Source organism: Gymnogyps californianus, chromosome 3 (genome assembly GCF_018139145.2).
Source record: "Gymnogyps californianus isolate 813 chromosome 3, ASM1813914v2, whole genome shotgun sequence".
In the NCBI taxonomy this organism is placed as follows: domain Eukaryota; kingdom Metazoa; phylum Chordata; class Aves; order Accipitriformes; family Cathartidae; genus Gymnogyps; species Gymnogyps californianus.
Window position 1 is genome coordinate 79,141,118 of NC_059473.1, and position 25,939 is coordinate 79,167,056.

Consider the following 25,939-nt stretch of genomic DNA (forward strand, 5'->3'; position numbering starts at 1 on the left):
CATTTAAAATTTGGAATGGGATTTCCTCCATGTCTTCTGAAAGACAAAACCTTTTATTCTAACATTATACATATCGTTATGCACAACTGTAACCATTTCCACACCTAGCTCCAACCTACATTCAAGTACTGATCTTTCGGCTCTGCATCCTGACTCCTGACTGTTTAAGCTACGGAAATAGGCAGGAAGAGAAATCCATTATCTTTTGAGGAAGGCAACTCCTGATGCTTGTGTGCTGGATCTGGGGGTAGAAGCTAGGCTAGCCATAGCTTACTGTCTTCTGAGAGGCAAGGCTTTCCTGCTTGTGCGCTCACTCTGGGGCACTTATTCTACCACAGCTCTACACTTGGCATTTCCAGAAGGCTGAAGTTTAGCTACACCCTAGGCTGGAGATGAAATCATGCCAATAGTGTATGGTCCATAGGTATTGGGTGCTATACATAGTCAGTGGCAGTTGTTTTGTCTTTCCTCCCTTAAGCCACCTTCCTTTCATCTTTTGGTGAAGAAAATACTCAGTCTTGGAGATCTGATTCTATTCTCATCAGGCTGGACGGACCAAGTCCTGGAAGCACACTGTATGTTTGGTATGCAGGAAGGCTGTGGCTGCTGAGGTCCCTTAAACACAGATGGATGATGTAATGGGCTGTCTAATGAATATATGCAGTAACACTTTTCAGAGGCTTCTAACTTAGACTTGGATGGGTCTGCACAAAGACGAGGAAAGATTAACCCCCTGCCCTAGAGATCCATCTCCAAGCCAGCTTTCAAGCCTCCAATCCACAGCACCAAGTGGCAGCTATTTTTAAAAGCTGCCTATTTTTCAAACCTTATTAATAAAGCCCTCTGCTTTTCTCCCACTATTGGAATAATCTGAACTGTTGCTAAACCTTCCAAAAAGTTGTCAGGCTGAAAAAAAGAGCTAGTACGGAAAACTTTGTCCCTAATGATTGCAGTCCAGCAAAAGATACAACCTTCTTAAAGTACTGGAGTAGTGCAAAGCACTCAGGCTTTTTAGTTTTTGCCCCCCCCTTTTTTTTTTTAATTTGTCAGCATTCTGCTGCTCCTGTTACGAGCAGTTCATACTAGTTTAGTGGCTTATTATGGCACAGTCAGCAAATATCAATAATGAGATCATGTAAGAAAGCACATCTCAGACTGGTGTTTATCCCTGTTTCTAGCCTATTGCCTCAGTGTGCAAATTATTAACTATATACAATTCTGCACAAATAATCTCAAATTTTGCTTGAGGATCCAAGAGGAAGTTGCATCCAGCAACTGAGGTACTTAACACATCATCTAATTGTCTTTTGCAGATTAGGTGTTGATACTGAAGAAATGCCTAAACCACTAATTGCCAGAGATGGAAAGCTATACCTCCCTATTTCTTACAGTCTCTCCTTAAATACATGCTCCTGTTGGAAAGAGGATAGTAGGCCAGAGGGACCTCATTTCACATGGCAGTTTTCATGTAAGAGAACAAAACTACGGTGGTCTTTGCAGTCCGTAAGCCTAAGAGGGGTCTCAAACATCACTGGAAAGAGGAACTAAACACTCCACAGAATCACTGTGAAGCAGGGAAAAAGCCAACAGCCAAGAAAATGCCCTATGCTTGAAAAATGGGAAAAGCAAGGATGAAAACTGGAAAGAAAGAAATTCTTACCATCTAACACCAGGTGAAAGAGAGTCAGGGAGGAGGAAGAGTAGTTCACATTTTAATTTCTGAAACACCACCCTCGAGTAAGGTCCTTTTGCAAGGCTGTATTTTTAAGAAATCTGTGTAAAAGCCATGCAACTTTTGCATTACTTCTGTGCCAGCTTCCTCTTTAGAAAACGGCAGAACTGTGAACGCAATCTACCATGGAGAGGAGCAGGAAAATTCAACCCTTTCACAGTGACATGCTGACACCATTTTGTGCCAAAAGCTACAACTCCCTGAACTTTCCATCCGTTTCTCTGGTCAGCTGGGCACTCTTGCTTTGTCTGCCCCCTGTTTTGCCCCGGTGCTATTCAGGACCTGCCCAAAGCTGGTCCCCGGGGCTGGCCGAGGGCAGAAGCGGACGTGCCCCCTGCATCGTAGCTGTGTGTGGTGACCACCAGCCTGGCCTTGCCTCGCCTCCCAGCTCTCGGGCAAAGGGACTCTGACGGGCTTTCTCCATCCACCACAGCCCCATCCGTCTGTTAAGCACGGTTTTTATGAGCTTCTCCCATTTCAGTACTAGTTCAGGGCTCTCCTTCCCAGCCCGTACCACTCCCATTATTCATGTCTCCTTCACAAAAATCTGCTCCGCTCGAGCCGTAGCAGGCTTTTCTATGAAAATTATACACTTGAGCATGATTTAGTCAGTAGAGATGGAATTGATATAATCTCAAGTTTGAAGTGACTTTGTATCATGCAACTTTGTTGTCTTAAACTAGCTTTCCTAGTCCTGTTAAGTTCAATCCAAATGTTCTCCACAGCGCTCCACCATGCCGTCATCTCTGCCTGCATCACACCAGTTTAGTGGCTGTTTGTGCAGATCACGAGCTTTTAAAGATGACTTTTAAGATTTTCTTACTATAGTCTGACTTCAGATCATTAGCAGAATGTCTTCAGATATTAAATACTTTTTCTGACTCAGACACAAACTGATTTTAAGTGACAGTTCATCAGGGAAGTATTATATTATTTAATTACAGCCCCCCTTCCCTAAGTGGCTGTATTTCCACCCAATCGGTAGTTTAGAAATATGTTTTTCTTCATTTGAAAAGTATGCTTTTGGTCATGTGCAAGAGTGACAGGCAAACACCATTTATTACATCTTAACACAAAACCACTTCTTTTCTAGTCGTCTCTCCTTTGTAGATGTCTACATTGCAAAAAGGGTTTTGAAGTGTTACATCAACGCTGCAGTGCTCATTACTGTTTAGCCAACTGAGCTAGAAATACACAGCTATTTCACTAGCCATATTCCCAGAACATAATTCAGCATCACCGTTTATCTAGTGGCAATGCTTCGTTAAGCTCCCTCATTTCCAGCAGCTCCCAACTCCCTCCCTCACAGTTTACTTGCAGGGCTGCGCTATAAACCAAGTCAGTGAAATGTTTCATGTCAAACCCAAAATCTCACAACGTACTGCTTATTTATTACATGTTTAAATCCAAACTACTTACTGATACAGGTCACCTGTGCTAGGTAGCTTCCCTACCACAAGTGTGATGTTAGCAGAGGGTAGCATAGGACTGAAATGTCATAAATTAGAACTGGGAGATGGAGCTATACCCTTAATTATCTCTTCCTTGTCCCTTCCTTCTTGCTTTATTTTATTGCTTCCACTTTGGTGTAAATAATTCAAAATCAAAAAAGAAAAAAAAGTTGTTATCCTCCCTGTCCCCCCTGAAATGTTCCACATGAAGCAAGTGCCAAGCCGAGCAGATACAGTACTACAGACACTCTGCTGAAAGTATCCAACTTTGAGCTCCTACTAGGAATATTTACAGATACTGGATAATACCTCTAGGTCCCAAAGATAACTCTAGCTTCTAGTCCTGTGAGCATCATGCATCTTCTTTGGTAATATTCTGCCAAACGTCTGTGGGTCAAATTTATTTAAATATACACTGCTCTAAAGAATATTTTCCCAGCTATATAAATTTATAAAAATAATCTTAAATAAAAAATTACAACTAATAAAATGGTCCTTTACCTGGTTTCATTTTAGGTCACATACAAACACTGGGAGTGTTTGGGGGATTTTTTTGGGTTTTTTTTTTTTTTAAAGGCATAATTTTTTTTCCTTCCTCCCTTTTTCCTCCTCCAAACTTTATTCTGAGATGGTGGGCTAGGTTCTGATTTAATTTATTCTACTTTAAATCAAGATTTCACAAACTTGTCTACAAGTTACTGAGCAGGTGATTAAGGTGTGAATTCAGAGTACTTTATCTTTTCTGCATCAGCTCCCTGCGGTCATTCCTAGAGAGCAGCATAGTGTGGTTTTGTGTCAGCTCATTGTCAAAGTTGAGCAAAACACAGTGTTCAGCATGTGCTAAGAGCTCCTATGAAGGGAGCTGCAACCTGCTGCAGTGTAACACATTGCAAATTCATCCCCTGCCTTACTTAGGCAGAAACTAGTCCCCACCACTGTGCATCTCTGCCATAAAACACCACTTCTGAACCCAGCACTTGTCAGATGCAAATCCCAGCTGAGTCTCGTTTAGAAACCTCCCCTCTAGCCAGATTACACACTATGTAAGATACGTGGACATTACAATAGGTTAAAGTAAGGTCTGGGAACCTAAAGCCTGCAGGCTGCTTATAGCCACAGCTTCATTTGACATGGACCACAAAAGACTTGCCCTTCCTCATACTGGCATGCACTAGCATGCTGGCGGAGAAAGATGCCGAAGTGGCCAATATCACTGACAGCAATTACAAAGCCTTCCCACCTATGTTATGAAATTAATGTGGCCCACAGTAATGCAGAAGGGGAAATATTATCATAGCAAGGTCCCCACAGCAACAACACTCTGCAAATTACAGAGACTCTGAGTCTATTGTGGAAGCCCCCCCAAATCTACCAACAAGCATCAATATTGGTAACCCCAGCGTCATGACTTTTTTCCTCCCTCTCTGCACATATTGCTGCTTTTCCCTTTCTTTTTCCCACCTTTGCTATTTCTAACTCCTATCAGTCTTCCCTTCTGCCTTAATACACCATTGATAGAGTCATGGGATCCATTCAAATGAGATCCATCTAAAAAGATGCACTGAGGCTGGGCCCTCACACTGTTACATTGATAAAGTAGAAGAGAGATGAACACAAGAAGTTGGAATTAACTTTCATAAATGGAGGCAGTTCTCAGAGTACAACAGCAATCTTCAAGAAATTTTCTGCTACACATGTTGTAGATGCACTTTTTTATTGGCTAGGCATTCAATCAAAACTAATTTTCCTTAAAGCAAAGACTCTGCTCCTCACTGAGTGATAATGTCAATGCTACTTCAAACATTTCAAATTTCAGACTTTTTGGTGTCTTATGACTTAAGTATGAGAATTTTGAGACGGAAGTGGGTAAATGTTTTTGCTCACATTTTCATATTCAAATTAATTCAATTGAATTTTGAATTTTTCCTTCTTTAAAGGCAAGTGAACATTAAAGAGTACACTGTCTCATAGATCACTCATCTGCACTGTTTTTCAGGGTATATCTGTTCAATTTTTTCTATGCTTTAGCTATGAAAAAACATCATTGAAAGTAGGAATCATCCCACCTAACTTTAGAGACTTGTAAGGGAAGTATCTACAGCATTGGAGCTAGGCTCCCTTTGTAGTCCCTGAAGAGAAACAGCCACAAGGCAAGATTCAGCCCCAATATTTTAGATGCTTTCCTAGGATCAGATGAATTGCACTCTGAAAGTACTGCTTCCTCTGCATTGACTACACTGTGCACTATAGACATCTACATTTGTTCAAATCCCTGTCTCCTTCAATATGTAGTTTTTCCTGTCTACTTACAACCTGTCCATTTAAATTTCAACGTTTTTGAAGCAAGGACTGTCTTCCTTCATATACATGTGCAACAAACAGGACAACAGCATCATGACTGCATGACTGTGGCCTTTATTTGCTGCCATAGTATGAAACATCAATAACAATGGTAATGCTAATACCCTAAACAGATTAGTAATTACAGTCCATGGAAAACCAATGGTTTAAATAAGAACTATATTGCAAGCCTAGCTCAAAAAAAAAAGTTTTTTTCACAGCCATTGCATGCAACACAACTCGGAAAGGCCAGATATGGTGAGCAATCAAAAAGAAAGCTTTGTCCGGCTTACAAAGTCTCTCCTTGTTGTGGTTATGGACTCTGATCTGTTACAGCAGCAATAAATTTTGTTCATGGCCTTTAGCTTTTACAAAGAAGGTGAAAGAGGGACAACTATCATGTTGTCTCCAGTCCTTAATTAAAAAAAGGAAAAAAAGAGGAAAAAAAAGCCTTTTAACAGAGGTGGGGACAAGTGGAGTTCATCTGTAGCCAGCAAAGGCTTCTGATCCCCTGTTTCTCGAGGCTGGGCTACACTGCCTTTCCAGGTGACTCCCTCTTTCCCAAGCTACTCTTTGCTTCAGAATTTACAATGGAAGAGAGCCACCTCTCAGTCATGCCATACATCAAATGCTGCAGGCAAAACTTCACTGTTTGGATATTCTTACTAGGATCCTTCACAAACTATATATTTCTCTTGATCTCAGTCATTACAGCTACTGGGCCGGGCAATACCATGAGGAAAAAAGGGAGATTCACCTAAATACAAGAGCTTTTGGGCAGGAAGGCTGTCCTTGGGGAACTAGGTGCACGTGGCTTTGTAGTGAAGAGGATTACAGAATTTGTTCAAGCCATGAGAGGCAGAAAGTGAAGTAAAACAGTGCAAGCCAGGCTGCTGCACTTATGTATAAAGAAGTGCAGCTCTCAAGACTAACCTGAAATTTGTAAAATATTATTACAACAGTTCTTCAGACCACCAGGCATTAAAACCTTTGGAAACACCAGATACTCTGTTCACTAAGTAAAAATATAATTAATCAAATTATGTATATCTCAACCCTGACTGCACCACCTACACTTTCTTCTGTATAAAACTACTGATGCACAGTTTAAAACCCCACTGCACACAATAGTCTCTTTAGCATGCACAATTCTCACCTAAACATGACGTTATTTCACCTGTATTCAGACTGACCTCTCTTCTCAGTCCAATAGCAATATTTTCAAAATAATATTACGTTCCTTTGCAGGCTCCTCTAATTCAATAAAACCTCCTCAAGTAAAACCAATCAAGTGGGTGATTTATGTAGTTATATAGATACAGCTTAATAAGTTTAATCAAATCACTAGGCTACATGTAAAAGCCAAATTTACATAGAAGGGTTTCCTTTCACAAATGAATAAATGCTAAAAACATAATTTCAAGAAAAACTTGCAAAGAAAAAAAAAGGGGGGAATAGCAAAGTAAGGTAATTACCTATCTCCCTTTGGTTTTCTTTTTTGTACTGTCTTCCCTTTGGGTCGTCTTTCACTTCCTAAACAGGGGCTCCCACCAGGGCCTGTTACCCGTATTGATTCAAGGCCTTTGGAAGATTTCTTAAAAGTAAATTCCACTGGTTCTCCTTCTTTTAGGCTTCTAAATCCTTCCATGTAAAGCTTGCTCTGTAAATAGGAAAAATACTGTTGGTTACCATTGCCTTAAAAACAATAGTTACATTCATAATCAACAGGACAAATTATCCTGTCTACTATCCTAGAATACATACAGGTTGAATAACAGTTTCCTCTGCATGAGCTATAGCAGACGATACTACAAATTATAGTCCTGGATACACTGAAAACACTATTCAACACTAAACAAGTAACAAGAACCTACTTTCAGTATCAGCGAAACTGAAATAACATTTTCCTTTTCTGTGATGAATGCTATAGATGTAAGAAGCAGAGAAAATGCTGTCTTCTTAAAACCCCTGTCTAACAGGCATCAGGAACTGAAAAGGCTTTTTTAACAAAATGGAAAGAGAGCAAAATGTTCACTTCAGAGCTAATTCGTTTATGATCAAAATTATCATAATTCATATTCCTTGTATCTGGGACATGGCTCTGCTGCTCTGAAAATGAATCAAAGCTACAACGAGCACGAAAGGCAGGAGGAAGGCACTCTGAACAAAGTCCACTGAAATGGGCAATTCAAATACCCCTAGTCAGCTACTAAATGTTCACTACCCCAAAAATCTTACGTAGTTCGCATGATTTAGGTATGGATTTGTATTTTCATTCACAGAAAAGGAAATTATCATCATCAGGGCAAGTGAAATAAATACTGATAAATCTTTTGATATTACACTGTATCAGCAAAATCCTGGACAAGCTGAAGTAAACAGGAGCTCACCACTGATTTTGATGCAATGAAAATTTTCATCTCAATTCCTAATAAATTATGTACAATAGTAAGTCTATATCCCAGGACAAATCTGATGAATGAAACTCTTAAATAAAATGATCATCAGGTGAAGTAAGACAATTTTTTTGGGGGAAAAAGATAAAATAATAGACACTGGTTGCACTAAACGTTTATTTTAGAAGTTACACATTACATGAACGAGATCAGTTGGACTCACAGAGAATATTACAAAATCCATCAATTTGCAAACACTTGTAGTTTTTACCGGAGTGTTATGAAACATATTTTCTTCCTTTGCTCACAAACTCTTCACAGCAAAGAGAAAAACGTATCCTGACTGATTCTTACAATGGTCTCCAGCATTCACTTGGCCGAACCATGGAGTCAAGAAGGGAATCTTCACTGCAGGTGCCATCCCACTCAGTCACACGTCAAAAAGAGCCGAGCGACACTCAACTCTGTAAGTCAAAGTCATATCTACTACCCGACAAGTGCAACTAGGGAACGTATTCAAATCAGATGGTAATCCCTGACATGGTCTCCCTGTAATCATGTTATGGGTATGGGAGGTCTGCAGCACCAAGACACTATTTTAGCAGAGCACAAGAACTGACACCTACAGAGTTCATAGTTCATACACAAAGAGGGAGCATCTTCACAAGGATGCACGGAGAACAGGACAGGAGGCAATAGGCCTGAGCTACTTCAGGGGAAACTCCATCGAGACATGAAGAGAAGTTGCTCACTATGAGAAGAATTAAACCGAGAAGCCCAGAGAGGTAGTGTAGTTCCCTTTGCTGGAAATAGCTAAGACTCAACTTAACAGGGCACTGAATAACCTAATCCAAGGCCCTGCTTTCAGCAAAAGGTTGGACCAGACGATCTCAAGAGGTCCCTTCCAATCTAGACTTTTCTGTGATTCAGATATCTTAATCCGGAGCTGAATCACACCCAGTGAGACTGGAAACCAGTTCCTGGTTCTGCAGCAGAGTTACCTCAGGTGACCTGTGTCACTTAACTTCTCCCTGTCTTTCTAAAGAGGGACAGCACCGCAAAGTCCATTTCCCACAGCACTAACAGGCTAAGTTAAAAATTATAAAATAATTGAGAATATTTATTTTAATGAAACCATGTGAAAGCACACGCACCTTTGCTTCCAAAAACCCCAAGTACTGGACCAGCTGAGTTCTCACAGTCTACCCAGCAGCAACCATTCATAATGCAACAAGACGCTACCAATGCCAGTCTGACTGAGGGACTCAGTTGCTTGTAATTTTTCCAGCAGCCAAAAGTAAGCAAGAACACGGCTCCACTGGTTAGGACAAACGCTGTTTTTGCTTATCCAGTTGTGCAGCTCTAGTACATGTGGCTCTTCCACCAAATGTTGTAACAGTGTGAAGCATGAGACAAATAGTTGACTTTCTAGGTGAGAGGTTGAGCACTATTTAAAAAGGGGGGGACGGTATGGAGTGGGGGGAATGGACACGATGACACACACATGAAAGAAGAAATATATAATATCTGTTCCCGGAATCATAAGCTTGGCTGTTTTTTGAAATGAAAATATAAGGTATGAAAAAGGAAATATGCAAATTTTCTCACTAATACAAATGGAAGACAGTAATTCTACGTAAACCAATGAAACAAACCACGCAGGAAGGCAGTATTATTTCAAGCCAGCCCTCCACTTTGAAATGTCTGTATAGCAATAAAGGGATCTTCGTCACAATGAAGAAACATCCAAGTTCAGAATATGCCCAAAGAAGACACCACCACTCATCAACTGAAACAACAGATTCCACCTGTGGCGCAAATCCATCCCTAGGTCCATCCACACCTCTTCAGTCTTCAGCAGCCACCAGGGAAAATCTTGTTAAAAGGAAAGAACTGATGAACATGTATTTTGTCCCAAACTAAAACATATAGTTAAATGTTCCAAAACTAGACAACCATGACAACACAGATGGGTGCTAATCACAAAGGGAACCTCAAGCAGATAAACATAAGCCCTTATTTCCCAGTAATACTGAACATGGCATGGATGCTTTTGTCTTTTTGTTTAATTACAACTTAATGCAGATACAGTTAAGTCTCAGCAAGACTTATGTGTTTTTCCTGAGTTTCACTGTTATAAAACAAATGCCAAAAGGTTGACATCTGATATGCACATAACATTATGTCTTCTGCTGTACTTCAAAAGAAGGAAGTACTTATTTAAAATGCAACCTAAAACAGGGCATTATTAGTACTCTAAAACGTTTTTATTTTTCTCTTTTCACTTTTAGCAACAGATCGTTTATTTCCAAACAAAGCACTATATTTACAAGAGGAATTTTTAAATATATTTAAAAGCCAAAGTAATGGAACAAGTATGCTTTCATAAATCACATTATGCAAGTGTACATTTTTCTGTGTTTGTTTTTTCAAGCACTTTTAACAATAGAAAATGTTGAAAAAACCACTCCAAATGACTTGCACAGTACTCTCCTTGACTACACCTCAACAGCTTTTCAACGTTATAGATGGATTTGGTGCCGTCTGACTTATTGTGTAAATGTATACTACTATGCTGTCAGCCAGCTCATGGTGAGATTCTCTGAGGGTGCAATAACAATTCAAAGCCATAGTGAAAAAATGGCATTTGGAAACCAGCAAAACAAATCTAAAACCTGAATCCCTCTTAACTTGTCTGAAGAGTGGGACAAAAAATGTCTGTAAAGTTGATAATTTAATGTTGAGAGACCTAGCTCAGTATTTTCCTCACATTACTTAAACAAATAAACCCCACACAATTAAAAGCAGCCAGAGTTTCAAGTCAGTGAACCATTTCTAGAGCCCTGAATGGGGTGTACGGGCACACCGCCAAGGAACAAAGGGAAAAACTTAAAAGCAACATGCTTTTTCTCCTTTCTCTCTCTTTCAGCTGTCAGAGACTTTGCTGTTATTTTTACCAGCAGTCAATACAGCGATTTCAGAGTAGAGCTTTTTTTCTTTTTCTTTTTTAAGTTGACAGGGCCATTTCTATTTTTTTTTAATAGGTATCCTATTATTGCTTGGTATTTTAGCCTATAATGTGAAGTCTCACACATCTCTGTCACAAGCAACGGCTTGGTCCAAAATGCTGGCAATTTCATAACACTATCAGCAACAACAACAAGTAAGAGTGGAAAAGTCCATGATCACAAGTTCTTGGAAAGCATTTCCTACTATGAAACAAAAATCAAAACATAACAAATATAAACTGTATTAGCAAGATGGTCCCAAAGAAAAGTACCATTTCCTGGGCAGTGTCAGGGAGTGCTTACAACTCTCACCAGCCTCTACAAAAGAAAGGAAGTTTGGAATTAAGGCTCATTACAGGGGCCCAATTGCCTCCGATACATGTGCATTACTTTTATTAACGTGTGGGGAGGGAAGGGAGAACAGGGTCCCCGTAAGCGCCTCCTCACAACAACTTTGCCATTTCTAGTCAGGGCTGTGAACAACTGCTGTCACAGACATTAAATTCTTTAGAGGGGGGGAAAAAGTTAGTCTTCTTAGATCGTTTATTTTCTGTATCTCTCATTTCTGCCCCTTTTTATCTAGTGATTGATTGATTGCTCAGTACAATGACCAGATGCCACCAGTATGCCGGGTTCCCCAAAGTAAGAAAATGGTTTTCCCTCCAAAATTATCTACAATTAAATCCAGACATGAAGGAAAGCATATCCTGAAGCCCAACCGCACTGAAGATAAGAAATGCTCTCCAAAACAACCTCGTACAGTTCCAGCAACCTTTGAGAAAAGCAAGAGTACAGAGTAAGAGGACACAAAAGTAAAACAATTTACACTGGACCTATACTAGTGCACTTACCAGCATTAGGTGAAAACCAGAATTTAACTGTTGTACACTGCAAATGTTAGGGGAAGCGCTGCAAAATAGTATCAGTTGCATGACACAAGTCCTGCTGCAAGGACTTTTGCTGTCCACCAAAAGTTCATTTTAGGAAGTTTGTGAAGATCATGTATTTTTGCAGGCAGAATGCTAAAACAAACAAAAAATCCACTACACTGAACAACAGCCCCTCCAAGAGCAACGTGTAGCTCTGCTGCACTAACACAGAATTCGAAGGCTGGGCACCCACAAGACAACTCGCCATTGCTCCCGCTGACCTCAAGGGCTTTTTCCTGCTCAAGGGGGGGGGGGGGGGGTGGACGGGACAGGGGGGACACACACGATAAGAGGAAGAGGAAACAGGGATAGCTTTTTGTTTTTCCAGTGAGCTGCATCTGTTCACAGAAAGGTTTAATGAGCTCCAGGGCATACACAGTGGAAACGGCAACTTTTGAGATGAGAATGTGTTCCTTAATATTTTATGTCAAACAGAAAAATCTACAGTATTACAGATTTTTTTTTAAAGCTCAACATAATAAAAATTAACTTTACTTTAAAAATAAAGCTATAAACTGCTTTATTTCTCAAAGATTTGCACTTCAGCTCTTAGGCAATGAAGAGCCACATACACTACATGTATACAACATTGATTAGATAGGGTGAGCTATTGCAAGTAACTTTACAGTAGGCAAAGAACTGGTACGTAGGCAGTAACCATAATGCAGCTGGTACACTGCAATTTCACATCCTTATTTACTTGGAATTTGTTTCTGTCTTGAATTTCCACCTCGACCATAGTCATGTTCATAACCTTATTGCCATTCATCATCCTGTCACTGTCCCCACACTGTTACTCTTCTGAGAAGTGTGCAAAGGTATTTATTTAGCTTTTGAACAAAAGGCTCTAATTCAAAACCACCCTCCCTATACAACCAAAGGATTTCTTCTTTCTCAATTTATTTATATGTCCAAAGAAACTTTTACTAACTGCTTTAACTCTTCAGAACTTTAAGTAAATTCTAACTCAGCTTAGTACTTTCAGTTCTTGTTCACCACAACTTCCAAGTGACTTCCTTTGATAATCTACTCCTCCTTCCTTTCGCATTACCTTTTCTCTACCAATATCGCTCCCAGGAGAAGGTTCTCTGCTAGAACGATTAGGTAATTTCCCACAATTCTCCTTTTCCTTTACTTGGGATTCAAGTTGAACCTTTTCTCCAGTACTTCAGCTTCACCTATGTTCACTAACCAGTTCTCCTGATTTAACAAATGTTCGCCTTAAAAAAATTGTTACTGACTTTTTATCATCCCATTTACCTTAAACCAAATTAACCCAGTTCGTGTTTTGTCTTCATTTTTTTTAAACAATCAGGTTTTCTATAAGGTCAGCAATTCAGTCCACAATAACACAACTTCTATTCTGAATTACACTTTTGGTAAGAAAACTATTGACTGTCATGTACAGAAATACCACATCATTATAACATCATTTGTGCTTAAACATAGATCTGGCCTACTACATAGCCTACCTATAACGTTACTATTCCTACTAGTATTCCTCTGTCATAATATTGTTATTACATTGTCTGTATATAAATCCTAAGCTAGAGGTCTACAACAGGTCTTTCATAATTCCTTCCCAAAGTGATTTTGACCAAACAGATTCTACTGTGCCCATGCTACTGTTTGCTTCTTTGCATGGTGCCACTTCATTCACAACACCGTACTAATTTTCTGCATAATTTTCAGTATTTGTGTTCAGGCCATGAATGCTATTTGACCATGTTTCCGCTGCCTCTATATCTAGTTACATGTTCAGCACCAGCTGTTCTAGTTTTGTATACTAATGAAAAGAGCCCGGATAATAAACATCTCATTTACTTTTCCTCCCTAGCCTCATCCTCTTCTCTTGCTATAGTAAGTATATTTTTTTGTTAGTGTAGCACCTACACAACTAGTCATCTACTACTAGTTTTCACCCTTCCTTTGCATAGACCATTTGTGTTGCTGCATGTGCAATTCTCATTTAACCAATTTTCCTTCTTCTGTGCTTTAATACCAGGCGTGAAAATCAAGCCAGCCTCTTCTCCCATTTCTTAGTTGAAGTATTTTCTCATCAGTCATGCTAGGCACAAGATAGAGTTTTAGGATTCAGTTCAGTCAATTCAAAGGGACGGTTCCTCTTCCCCTACCTCAGTCTCACATTGACTCAGGAAGAAAATCGTTTACCTCTTCTTGGTAATGTCAGGTTTTCTGCTGTTTCTGCTCCCTGAATCAGTTCTATGCAAAGTCAAAAAAACCAGCAGCACACCTCAAAAAAAGCTGTGCGAGTGTGCAGCAACAGCATGTAAGGCTGTCCTGTGCCAACTTACCACTTACATTGCCCCAGTGACCTCCTGAAACCCCACCGTTAATCCCAGACAGTTTACAATACCCCCGAAGTCCACCCATTGAGAAGCATCTTCTTCTCTTGACTGTCCCCAATGGTCGAACTCCTCCAAGCTCCCTCCTCACAAGTGCTCCCTTGCTACTGGCTGACCACATTGCCTTTGGGAGCCCCACAGATCCCCCCAGGATGGAGGCCCTTCCCCTCCTTCACTCACCACTGAGCTATTCCACCCTCAGGCAACCACAGTCACTTCATGCAACTCAAACTGCCTCATTTTCTGTTCCAAGTACTCATCTGCTGTAAGGCAGTTTTGCAGAAACCCGAAGGCTCTTTCTAAAAAAATTAAGAACAAACAAACATGACCTTTTATGCAATCAATAAATAGGGCAGATTATCCTCTTTGTTTTCACTGGGAGGAGGCACTTTTTTCCCTGTTTTTTCTTCTTTCGTGAGACACGGGCCTGAGGTCCAGATGAACAGGCTCTCCAAGGCACCCTGATGTTCAGTTCATTTTAGTGAAGCATCAAGTGCAAAACTTCCTGACGGGGGAGAAAACTAGCATGACTGTGGGCACGGTGTACCTCCTCCCCTGACGACATGCCGTACGCTGAAAAATTCATGACAATGGTGAGCTGCATACTTCCATAGTGTCCACCTAGGCAGAGTATTTTTCAAGCCTCCTTTCTGTTAAAAACCCAAACCTCCAAGGCAGAGGTCAAAACAAGCCATTCTTGCAGCTCATCTTCTATTACCTGAAGAAAGGAGGTGCCACACAGAGTCCTAGACCTCTTTTTTTTTTCTTGGGAGAGGTGGGCGGTGGGTGGTGGATAAAAGGAAAAAGAAAGAACAATAAAAGTGTGGGCCACCAGAAAATCCATGAATGCCACCAAGTCAGTTTCTCTCATTTCTTCCACAAGGGATACAAATACACTGAAACCTGCATGATGGATGTGGCTGAGCTGTCTCCTGTCTGGCATCTCTCTTATGAGTTTAATGGTGAGGACAGAACACAGTATGGCTACGATTCACTCATTTTAAAAAGCACGCTGAATATACTGGAACACAGTTCTCCTCTAACAGATCTAAAAATCAGCCAATTTCAATGTAGATCGTCCCATAAACACAGGTGGAAGTGCAAAAGCACAGGAAGGCGCAATGTACAACCCACACAGCTTGCTGCATTTTTCAACTACTGAAAATGTGCTCTGGTAGAAAGCACAGACTCAATGGTAGAGTTCACCTAAAACTAAACCACAATTTCCTCCATATTTACTACACCTTTCTGGTGTCATTAACCACATCTTCAGAAACACCTGCAGCACCTCTATTTTCCAAGCCTGCCCTACGATGTCTATAAGCTTCGTTTCTGTGCTCCTCTATACACTCCCATGCATGGGAATGACAATCCCCTATGCCAGGAGATGTTTTAGCTATGTAAAGATTTCCTATCCACCTCCCTCACCACCTCCTACCATCCCAAGAGACTGCATATAATTAAAAAGAAATTAGGCCCAGATTGTGTTCTGCTAATTCAGGTGTAGCAGGATCTCTCTCTGCACATGCACCTTTCCCTTCCCCTGCATAAAAGTGGCCTGAAAGAGTCATGTTTTCTTACTGCAGACTCTTAACAACCATCTCTAGGAAGCTGTCCTTAAGCTTTAAATTGGATACCAGTAGCGAAAAATAGTACCAGGAAAATACTGAGAAAGCGGTTCATCTACCTTGTTGCATCCCAGCTTTGCATGAGAAAATTGAGTGATTCACATCTCACCGGTAAACAGAAGAACAGCTAACACTGGGCAACTACAGAAGCCACAGGCTGACACTGAAAAAAGGCATTTCATACAAATGATTCAGCAAGTCAGCAGTACAGAAGGAGTCCTGAACCTGTTAAGACAGTTCAGCTCACCCTATTCTCATGGCAAAACATATCCCGATTATACTGACCTGCCTCTTTCTTCCTGAAGTGTGGCATAACAGGTAGCTACCAACATCTCTGCAGATCAACAGGGGAACAGCAGGTTGGGGAGAGGGTAGCTGGGTTATGTTGGTAGATACAGGCTCATACATACCCAGGACAGAAAGGATTTTACTTGTGAGCAGTTAAGTTGAGGTAGGACTGTGGGATGGGAAGGATGGCGGTAAGAGAGAGGGTGATGGCTGGATCGTGCTGGAATTCAGCAACTTGACCTTCTCAAGGGGCAGGGGACAGGATGGTGGAAGGGCTGGGCCATGACGAAAGACCAGGGGTGGTAGCCTACAAGGAATGGGCTGGGGTAATGGCCTAGCTGATGATTCAAGCTAAAACTGATCTGTGGAAAAGAAGTGGCTGACAGTTACAGTGGCTACAGGTTCTCAATGCCACAGAAGAGCCAACTCCCCTCTCTTCCCAGGCTGCGAAGGCACAGGAGTGGCTCAAGTCCTGGAAGCAGAACGAGGGTTTACAGCCCAGTCCTGACTGGGACTGTGCTAGCAGTCCACCCCTGCCACTACCTCCTTTTCTTTCTCCTTCTCCTCTGGTTGGTCCCAGCTACCTATAGGCTGAAGCCTGAAAAACTGTCCTCATACCACCACCACCTCTCCCAGGCCCTGGGCTGAGAAACAGAGCCCGCCAGCCCAGCACAGTGCCACGACTGCAACCTCACGGGTCCTCACCTCAGAAACCTGAGATCCCTGCTGTGGAGGATGCTTTCTGAAAAATACCATCAGCTGCATTAGTGCAAAGCCCCTCCATTCTTCAATGACCTCTTCTAATTCTTCAGAGAGAAGCAAGCTGTCTGCTTGAAAGCTACTGCAAGCCAGGGAGCGAGGGAGTAAGTGAGCACGGATGGAATTTAGGCAACCGGGAGTAACTATGCCCTAAGCAATCCCAAGATAAAAATCCATTATCTTGTAAACAGGAACCTCTCTTGAACTATTCTCAAGCTTTTGGGCAAATATTGTTTTTACTTTTATGGTACAGGTGTCCTTGGTTCCCACTGAGGACTCACGTTGCACTGTGCAAGGTCCTGCACAAATGATACAAGAAGGCATGGTTTATCAACAGGCGATACGCCAACGCAGCTAAATCATTTGGAGGTCAGAACCTACATTTACTATTCATTTTTTAATCCCATTTATTTAAAATGCCAATATAGAAGTGAAACACAAAAATGAAATACTGGTTAGAATATTTGTTTACTAAAATCAAAGTCACCATGCACACAAAAATAAGAGAAGACTATCTGACAAAATTGGTGGGGTTCAAATGTCATTGCTCGTAAAGCAAAGAAGTGATAAATAGGCTGAAATTTTTATTGGGGCTGGTTTATTTTAAAGTTGTAGTTATCTTCACAACATTATCTATACTGTAAAACCAAAACACTTTTTCCTTTACTATAAAAGAAAAATTAAACAGCAACATTTATACTGCATTAACAATTCCTGACTTACGATTCAAGTTCTCTAGTATTTCTATGCTTTTTTTATTATGGTTAATCTTCCTTAGCTGTTCTTGTGCAGCAGATTATACATTTACTAATTTTTCTATTTTTTTTAATCTAGTGCTAGATAATCTAGTATCCCATCAGTTCTAACAACTTATAGTCAGCTATATCTTAATTAGATACAATTTTATCAGAATTACAAATATTGATGAGATATCCAGATATTCGAATAAAAGAACACTTTTGTCTTGGAGGAAGAATGAGCACAGGGTTATTTTATACTTCAAACCTTTATCACTTTTTTTTGGAGGGAAGGGAGTGGCAGATCATCTAAATACATGACAGTTAAGGTACTAGAGAGCAGTGAAACTAGTAATAAATGTCTAACACAGTCTGGACATAACAGGAAATGAGTAGGTGACTTTAAATTATTTTTTTTAGAAATACACAGCAGTAGGAGGAGATAGTGTTGATGATTCAAAAAGTAACTTGAACTTAGCAGCACCTTTAAATTATTATTTGGGAGAGCATTTAATTTGTAACTTTACTGTGAACTAGTTCTCTAAACAGCTGCATTTTAAAAGCTGACAGAAATGGTTGGTTTAGAGCCACTTCTGTTATCAAAGCATAACCTATATTCTGCTACAAAGGACATGTCCTGTGTTTCAATGAAACACCTCTGAATTCACAGTGACACAAATGAGAAAACTGCATTTAAGGCAAAACCCTTCTAAAGTAAACAGAAGGCAGATTAGAGTGACTTTTATGGAAGAGGACAAAGGATTTTAACTATAAAAGACAAACTATTTAAATTTGTTAGCATGGGTATTGGGGAAGTACTCAGAAATGCTTCAAAAACTTTAAAGATAGTATCTTATTACTATAGTTATGATTATATTTATTGAGGAAGTAATTGTGAAACTGGAATATCATGCATACAACTGCATTAATCAAATGACAGTAATGTTGGCTTCTGCTCAGATTACACAATGCAAGACTACTCAAATATTATTTAAGACTCCAATATTGAATCTGTCATTTTTATGCCCTAATTTTAGCATGCTCTGCCAAAGAATGTAAATGTTTTCCGAGGCCTGCTGAAAGAGGGTCAGACCAGCTGCAGCAGGAAGACACAAAGAGGTTCCTTAAGGACAAGTCCTTCCTCTTACAATCTGCTGACACAGCTCCCATCAGCACTCATGGGGGACAGCAGACCCAGAAGCATCAGCCTGTTAATTCTGAATTTGTTTGCTTTTGTGCGTTGGTTACACCTCAGACATTGCCAGACATCTCATTATGAAACACAGGCAGGTGACTAGTTCTGATGCAGTTATAAGGCAAACAGTCCACAGGAGAAATCCTTCCAAACATGTATTTATGGTTTAGCTGCATCACCTAGTGATATCCGTTCAGTATCATGATTTGAGCTGTAGACTCTCCCCTGCCCTTCTTTCTATACCAAAAGCACGTTGTTTCACAGGGCACCGGTGGCATATGTGGCATGCTCAGGTTTCCACTGCCTGTCAGCTGTACAGATCCTGGCTGACAAAGGGAGCACAAACGACAGCTATGTTCTCTTCCAAATACGCTTTCCAGGCCAAGGTATCACAAGACCAGGGACACTGCCTTTGCAGTACTTATGTTTTCTTAACTTCCGAGAAGTTTATTTCTATTGTACCCATCTGTAATAACATTGAAAGTCCTCTACGTAATGATTTTATTCCTCTCAGTTCTGGCCAAAGACTTTTCCTCCTCATAAAATTACACTTCATATGGGAGAAAAAACAGAACTGTATAAAAACTGAAGTCTTTTCACTACAACATATTTATGTTTCCACTCAGTCTTTTTGCTGCATTAATGCAATGGTCTGGTCTCACAGACTGCCTAACATCAGTGAAAGCTGCCAACCCTCCCCTCCCCACACCAACAGTTAAGTACCCCCAAAAACCTGAAACCCATGATAAACAAAATACAGCCCGAAATCTCTACCATCTATATTACTCCTTTACAGGTCCAATAAAAGTTGCCTGCTCCCTGAGCTGTTTGCTTTTAATACCAGAAGTAAACAAATTCCAGGCTCCATTTTTATTGGACTCTTTGAAAGAGAAAGCTCTAAAGGCTAAAATCAGAGGTACATCGCATAGTAACTATGATGCAAGAAACGAAGCTGAGTTGTGGGAAACAATAAATTCTGTGTATTATTTCTTTATTTAGACTCCTTTCAGTGACATATCTTATGACCATATTCACATGAACATTTATTTTCTGGTCACTATGTAAGAAGCAGCCATTTGTAGCTAAAAGCATGACACATTATGTTGGGGGGGTAGTAGGTGATCACAAAATCAATTAAGTACAAACTAAAGTGAGAGGACTAAAAAGGGGTTAGACTTGCAGCTGTCTGTGCAACTTCAGCTTCAGTATTTTCTAAGTTTTTTCCTCCCTGACTCAGTACAAACTCAGTTTTCCCATATCACAGTTTATATACGTGTGTATGTGCATGTGTGTGCACGTGCAAACGCACATTTAATTTAAAGTCAACTCCATAACCTAGCCTGATCAAATAGATAAATCAAACAGAGGCCAAATTAAACACCAGGCCACACAAGGTGCCCATTACAAAGTATAATAAAAGGTTAGCTGACAGAAAAAATTACTTGCCAGTAACTCGAGTTCTGCAAACGCCTCTTGTACATATTATGCTACGGGGGAACAGGTATGTTGCAGTATTTAACCACAAAGGCTTTTTTGAATCCAGGCAGTACCTACACGGGATGCACATGCCCAGCAGTTCTTGCACCAGCAGCTTCCACAGAGATCGGCTGTTGGGAGAGCAAGCGAGCAGAATCGGGCAAAGAGGCACAGAAGGAGGGCTACTGAGCAATTGCTCAAGCTCTGGTTAAATGAACTCTAACGATTACCAGTAGATTCACCTGAGCATGGGTCAACATCTATTTGTGCAGTCTTTGACTCTCACTTATAGCTACAAACAGCTGTGGAGATGCAGTGAGGTTGGAGACGCAGTGAAGTAAACTTAACAGGAAAAAACGAAAAACTATCTATGTGTGGGAATGACTCAGCTTTTGGTAAATGTGGTTTTGGAAGATGGCAGATGAAATTGTTAGGTGAAATAACCTGAAAACCTGTAGTAGGAACACGGTGAATCCTCAGGGACGATTTGTTACTACTGTCCTCTGCAGTCCCAAAAATACCACACCACTTCCCAAAAATACAGTAGTAGCAAGCAGGCTGTCATCAACATGAGTGGCAGTCCCACCTGAAAGGCTGCTCATGTTCCACCTTAATTAGACCCCTGAAAGTATTGTAACATAGAATTAGAGAAGACATAAGTACCAGTGGTGAGAACACAGAGTAGATGCTGTGCTCTATTTCCACCAGCCTTGGATAGCTGGAGAACATGCTCACTTTTTAAGCTGAGTCAGATTTTGCTCATTCAGTCAAAAACCACCTCCACCTTGAGGTGGAGACTCAAAACTGCTACAGATAAGAAAGGAGAAGAGCAGGACCTACCGGTTGTCAGGAGTCATCCAGGTTCCATACAATGATAGGGAGGAAATGCAGATTTGGATTGCACATCCCCCTCCTGCTGTGAGAGAGGAGATCTGAGAGCCCTGGGATTGTATAGGGGGTGCACAAGGATGAGCTGGGGAGCAGACCTGCCTGCCTCAGCCAGATGGGAACAAGAACAATGGAGAGTCTCGTTTTCTCTTATAAAACACATGTAGGATTAAAGGCATAAATAGATGAGCAGATAAGAATTTCATTGACTGAAGGACAAAGAAGGTATTGATACCCAAGCGAGGCTAAGACCTCCTCTGGAAAAAAAGTTCCAGCAATTTTGGATAACGCAATAAACATGTCTCTAATTAGACAGGCACAGTCTAAGAAAGTGTTCTGTGATAGAGCTCTTGCATTTCTGTTCACTATAGTGACAAATTTAACCTGATAAATCTGCTTGTTTGGTATTCTAAAGGTTCAAAAAATACATTACTAATGGCTGTATCCACAAAGAAGCAGTGCACTAATTCCAGAAGCTGATCAGCACCTTACGCAGCAGGGAGAAGATGACAAAGCTTTTGCACCACCTTTTCAGTGTCAGAGAACACAATGATTGTCCAAGTGTGGATATGAGGCTGCATAAAGTACTGCATGAAGACTTGGCAGGCTGTGCAGCAACGTACCCCAGCAGGCACTGCGACACGATCACAGCTGGTCAGGAGACTGGACACCATGAGCCTGAAGTGTACTCAGAGTGCACTTCCACACCCCAGGGAAAAACTCACACAGGACAGTTATGCCAGATGAGCAACCATCTCTTCCAAGATCCAGATAAGTAAGGTAGTCTACAGGACCATGTACGCTTGGTAAACATTCTGCTCATGAGCAAAATGAGCTTGTGGACAGAGATGTAGGGAAAAAAAAGCAACACAAAACTTAGGAGACTTTTGAGGCCAATCCTACATAATCTATCTCACTTTCTTAAATGCAGACCCCTTCAATTCAATGGATCTTAAGGACAAATTAGTAAAACAGCTTTTTTCTTTATAGCTACACAGTACTTCTGCACCTCCCAGATGACTTAGACATGACCACTATGTCATGTGAATAGTTATTTTAAGAATGCAAGGAAAGCATAAGATTATGTTCATGATTAGTCACCTGTGAAGTTTCTGCAGTTCATATACCATGTGGGATTTTTTTACGGCTGGCTTTGTTCTGTGGACACAGGAATATTCTTCAGAGTAATCAGGTGCATAAATGTCTGTTATGTAGACAGGCAAGATATTTTTGAGATAAGAAATTCCAAAAAAATGTTAACAAGACACTAGAAAATCAAGACTACGCAAAATTAAAGTCAGATTGGTTTTTTTACGGTTAACACAAATTAGCTTGATTAATCACCCTCAGTGTTTCCAGAGAATTAAGCCCCTGAGGCTAACAACAAGCATGAGAAACTTAAAAGAGAGGGAGGAGACAGCTCCTGGCAGAGTTAGTACATTTAAATGCATAGAAAAGAGACACCACAAAAACAGATACAGAGCTGGGAGATGCATGATTCTCCACAGACTCAAGACTTCAGGCTTCCCTCCTGTAAGCAACTCAAACTAGGGACAGCTGAAGATGCAAGAATTAGTCTTGTATCAGTGAAATGTTCGTATTTTCAGTTCAGCTGTTGATTTAGAAGAGAGTTAAAGAAGTATAAACCACCAAACAGATACCCCAGCACAGCTTAAGACCTGATTTTTTTTCTCAAATGACATAACCTAAAGTGAATGAAAAGCTTTCTTAGAGAATAAAAATGGGGATTGACTGCTGTCCCGTGGATGCAGCTTTTAAAAACTAACAATCCCTCTGCCCTGTCTTCCAAAAGGCGCAGAAGGAAAACGGGCATCTAAAAACTTTTCTCATTAAAGAAAACATATACTGTGAATGTACTCACAGACACCTAAGCCATAGGTATATCTCCTGGGAAATAAAACACCCAATCCATTTTTCATTGCCTGATATGATACAGAATGAAAGCCTATCACATATAAAATCAAAACCAGTAGAAAAGTAATTTGTTGTCTGGGGAAAGGGACACACAACCAGCTACGTATGATCAGTCAAGTAAGCACATGGCCAGGGCAGTGACAGAAAGCTCTCCAGCAGCATTCCACATAAGAACGGCCCAGGAAAGCAGCAAGCAACAACTTGGACAACTGCTAGGATACAGGATGAAGTAACATGGATATTCCACTTGGAAATTAAATTAAAAACAAACACTGAAGAGTTAGAAAGGCCCTTCTCAATGGAAAGGGCAGGGTCACTGTTCAGAAACTAGAAAGCTAGACTGGCCCAAAGGGACTCCACCACAGCCATCTAGAGAAACTGGGCGTTACTTAGCCCAGGAAATTACATAGCATAGCACTTCATTCACATGCTTTCTGCCTTATGGATTTTAAGATCCTTTTCTCTCTGTTGCTTTTTGTTCTATAAAAATTATACTTCTGTTTGAAGGTCATTTCTGGTCACTGATTACCACATCACTGCTCTTAAGGGAATAAAATGGCAGCTTATGAGCCCAGTTGCATTTGCTGGGACTGACACCGAGCAGGAGCATCGCAGGATCCTTTTACAAGAGACAGGATGACTTGGGGCCAGGAGGCAGCTGGGTTTCAGCTTCAGCCTGGAGAGACTGGCCCCGGCTAGCAAGGCAGCTTGCCTCAGTGCTTGTAACACATGATGCTTCCCTGTTTTGGGAGCAAAAATTTTGCTAGGACGACAGGGTTTTGAGTATTGTTAAAAGTTTCTGTACATACGGAGCTCAGAGCTTGCCTGCTGGAGGTCTGGACTGCTTGCACTGCAAATGTCATTAGTTTATTTCAACACAGAGTCCCCCTCCTTGCACTGGTCCCTTTGGTTTTCTGCCCTCCCCCCCCCCCCCCCCCCGAATAAGACATAAAGGCAGAAACATTGGTTTTGTCTATACAAAGATTCAGACAAGGCTTGGTCTCAATTACAGTTGCTGATGCTTGAACAACTGTAGGTGTCTGAGCCCTTGACTTCATAGGAACAGCTAGTTTTTTCACCGGTCAAAATGCCTCCTGCTTCAAACCCGGTTAAAACTCAGCCGAGCCAACAGGAGCTTCACTCACCAGGTCTCAGAGTTTAAACTATCACTACTAGATAGATGGCCATCAACGGTGTTTTTCTGAAATTTGAAAAACTCACCCACCACAATGCATTATTCATAACCTGTTATATATAAAAACATTTGTTGCATCTGTTTTGTGTTCCTTTTTCTACATCAAATAGTAACATTGCATCGTTTCTGATACAGCCTGCCCCCAAGTCTTGAAAACCTTCTGACTCAATCATACGCTATCTAAACATCAGGAATATTTTTAGCTTCCTTAACATGCTTCAATGTCAGGGCTTAACTGGAATTTCTAATAAAGAAATGGTAATATGCTTAATAATGTGCTTAGATTTATAACATATACTAATTGTGGTTTATGCTGTAACAACGTGTACTCACAATTGCACGTAATATTTTGGTTTTGTCCCTGTTGTTTTCTGCTCCATTTCACTTAATATGAGAAGCTATCCAGGCAAGTTTTTTGGCCAAATATGACATTTTGATTCTTAAAAAGAAAACAAACGAACCAACCAACCAAAACAAAACATTACAAATGAACTGTTCGTAAAATAAAAATACCTGGCTCTTTAAACAGCAGCTTGAATCTACAATATCTTACTAAATTCCTAAGAATATGTGTGGACAAAGACAGGGATATGGATATCTCTATGTAGATACATACAGAGTATCCTATTTTCAGAAACTGAGTATTTCTGGAATGACAACAAAACAAAAATGTTAGAATTACTCATATAAACCCATTAACATAATTTCTAATTTAAATGATGGCCTTTCAGGAAAAGGGAGCAGCTCCCTTCTGCTCTTCCCAGCTGCAGACGCAGATTTCTTCCTCCACCTCGCGTACCAGGTTTGGCATTCATCTGAGTCATCACTAGTTTAGGTAGCAATGCCAGCACAAAATTAATTCTACAAAAAACGGGTGGTTTTTTTGGGGGGGTTTGTTCGTTTTGTTTTTAAAACAGGTTTAGCTTGCTGAACTGACTCATGCTGGAGCCTGGGCCAGTGCAGAAAGAGTAAAGCAGGGAAGACTGCTCCTTCCAATGCAGCTAACCTAAATGGGCTAAACTGTGATGGCAAACCAGACCCTGAAAGTACCAGTCACCTAAACCTTTAAAAGATAAATGAAGTTTAGTAAATAATAGTAATTTCAAAATATTTTTCTTTGTGGGATGTTTCATTAGTCACACACTGCGGTCAGAACTCAGAGGGACACAGATGAACTCTTCATGGAGAATTTGGAATTTGTGACAAAATCTTTCTACCAGTAACTACAAAGACCAGTACAGACCTCTACACAAAAAAGAAAAATTTTTCAAAGTGAAAAAAACACTTCACTGGGAAGTAAATCTGTTTGTATTAACATAATATACCAAATCTATACAATTCATATCTGACAAGCTCATTAGCTGATAAGCCAATCAAGATACTAATTTTTTCAACCTCTTTCTCATGTCATCTTCACACATTCATTGCCTCAAAAAACATGGATTAGTAAATGCTAACATACTGAACTAGAGATGGCAGCTACTGTCAGAGTAAGTCTATTGGGTAGATAGCTGACCTTCTCAGTAACTGGGAACTAATATAAAGCAGGAATGAAAAACATTTCTGAGAAAAGATCAAGCTTGCAGAGTAGTGAACCACAGGGCTTTAAAAATTAT

General features: G+C 40.5%; 1 protein-coding gene across 3 annotated transcripts in view; it reads right to left on the reverse strand.

Moving 5' to 3' along the window:
- Positions 1-25,939, reverse strand: part of LIN28B (lin-28 homolog B) — a 101,931-nt gene that overhangs the window by 35,527 nt on the left and 40,465 nt on the right. For all 3 annotated transcript variants that reach the window (XM_050893839.1, XM_050893840.1, XM_050893838.1), the window contains one exon: positions 6,999-7,183. In XM_050893839.1, the coding sequence (XP_050749796.1) occupies positions 6,999-7,183 (185 nt within the window). The remainder of the gene's footprint in view (positions 1-6,998; positions 7,184-25,939) is intronic.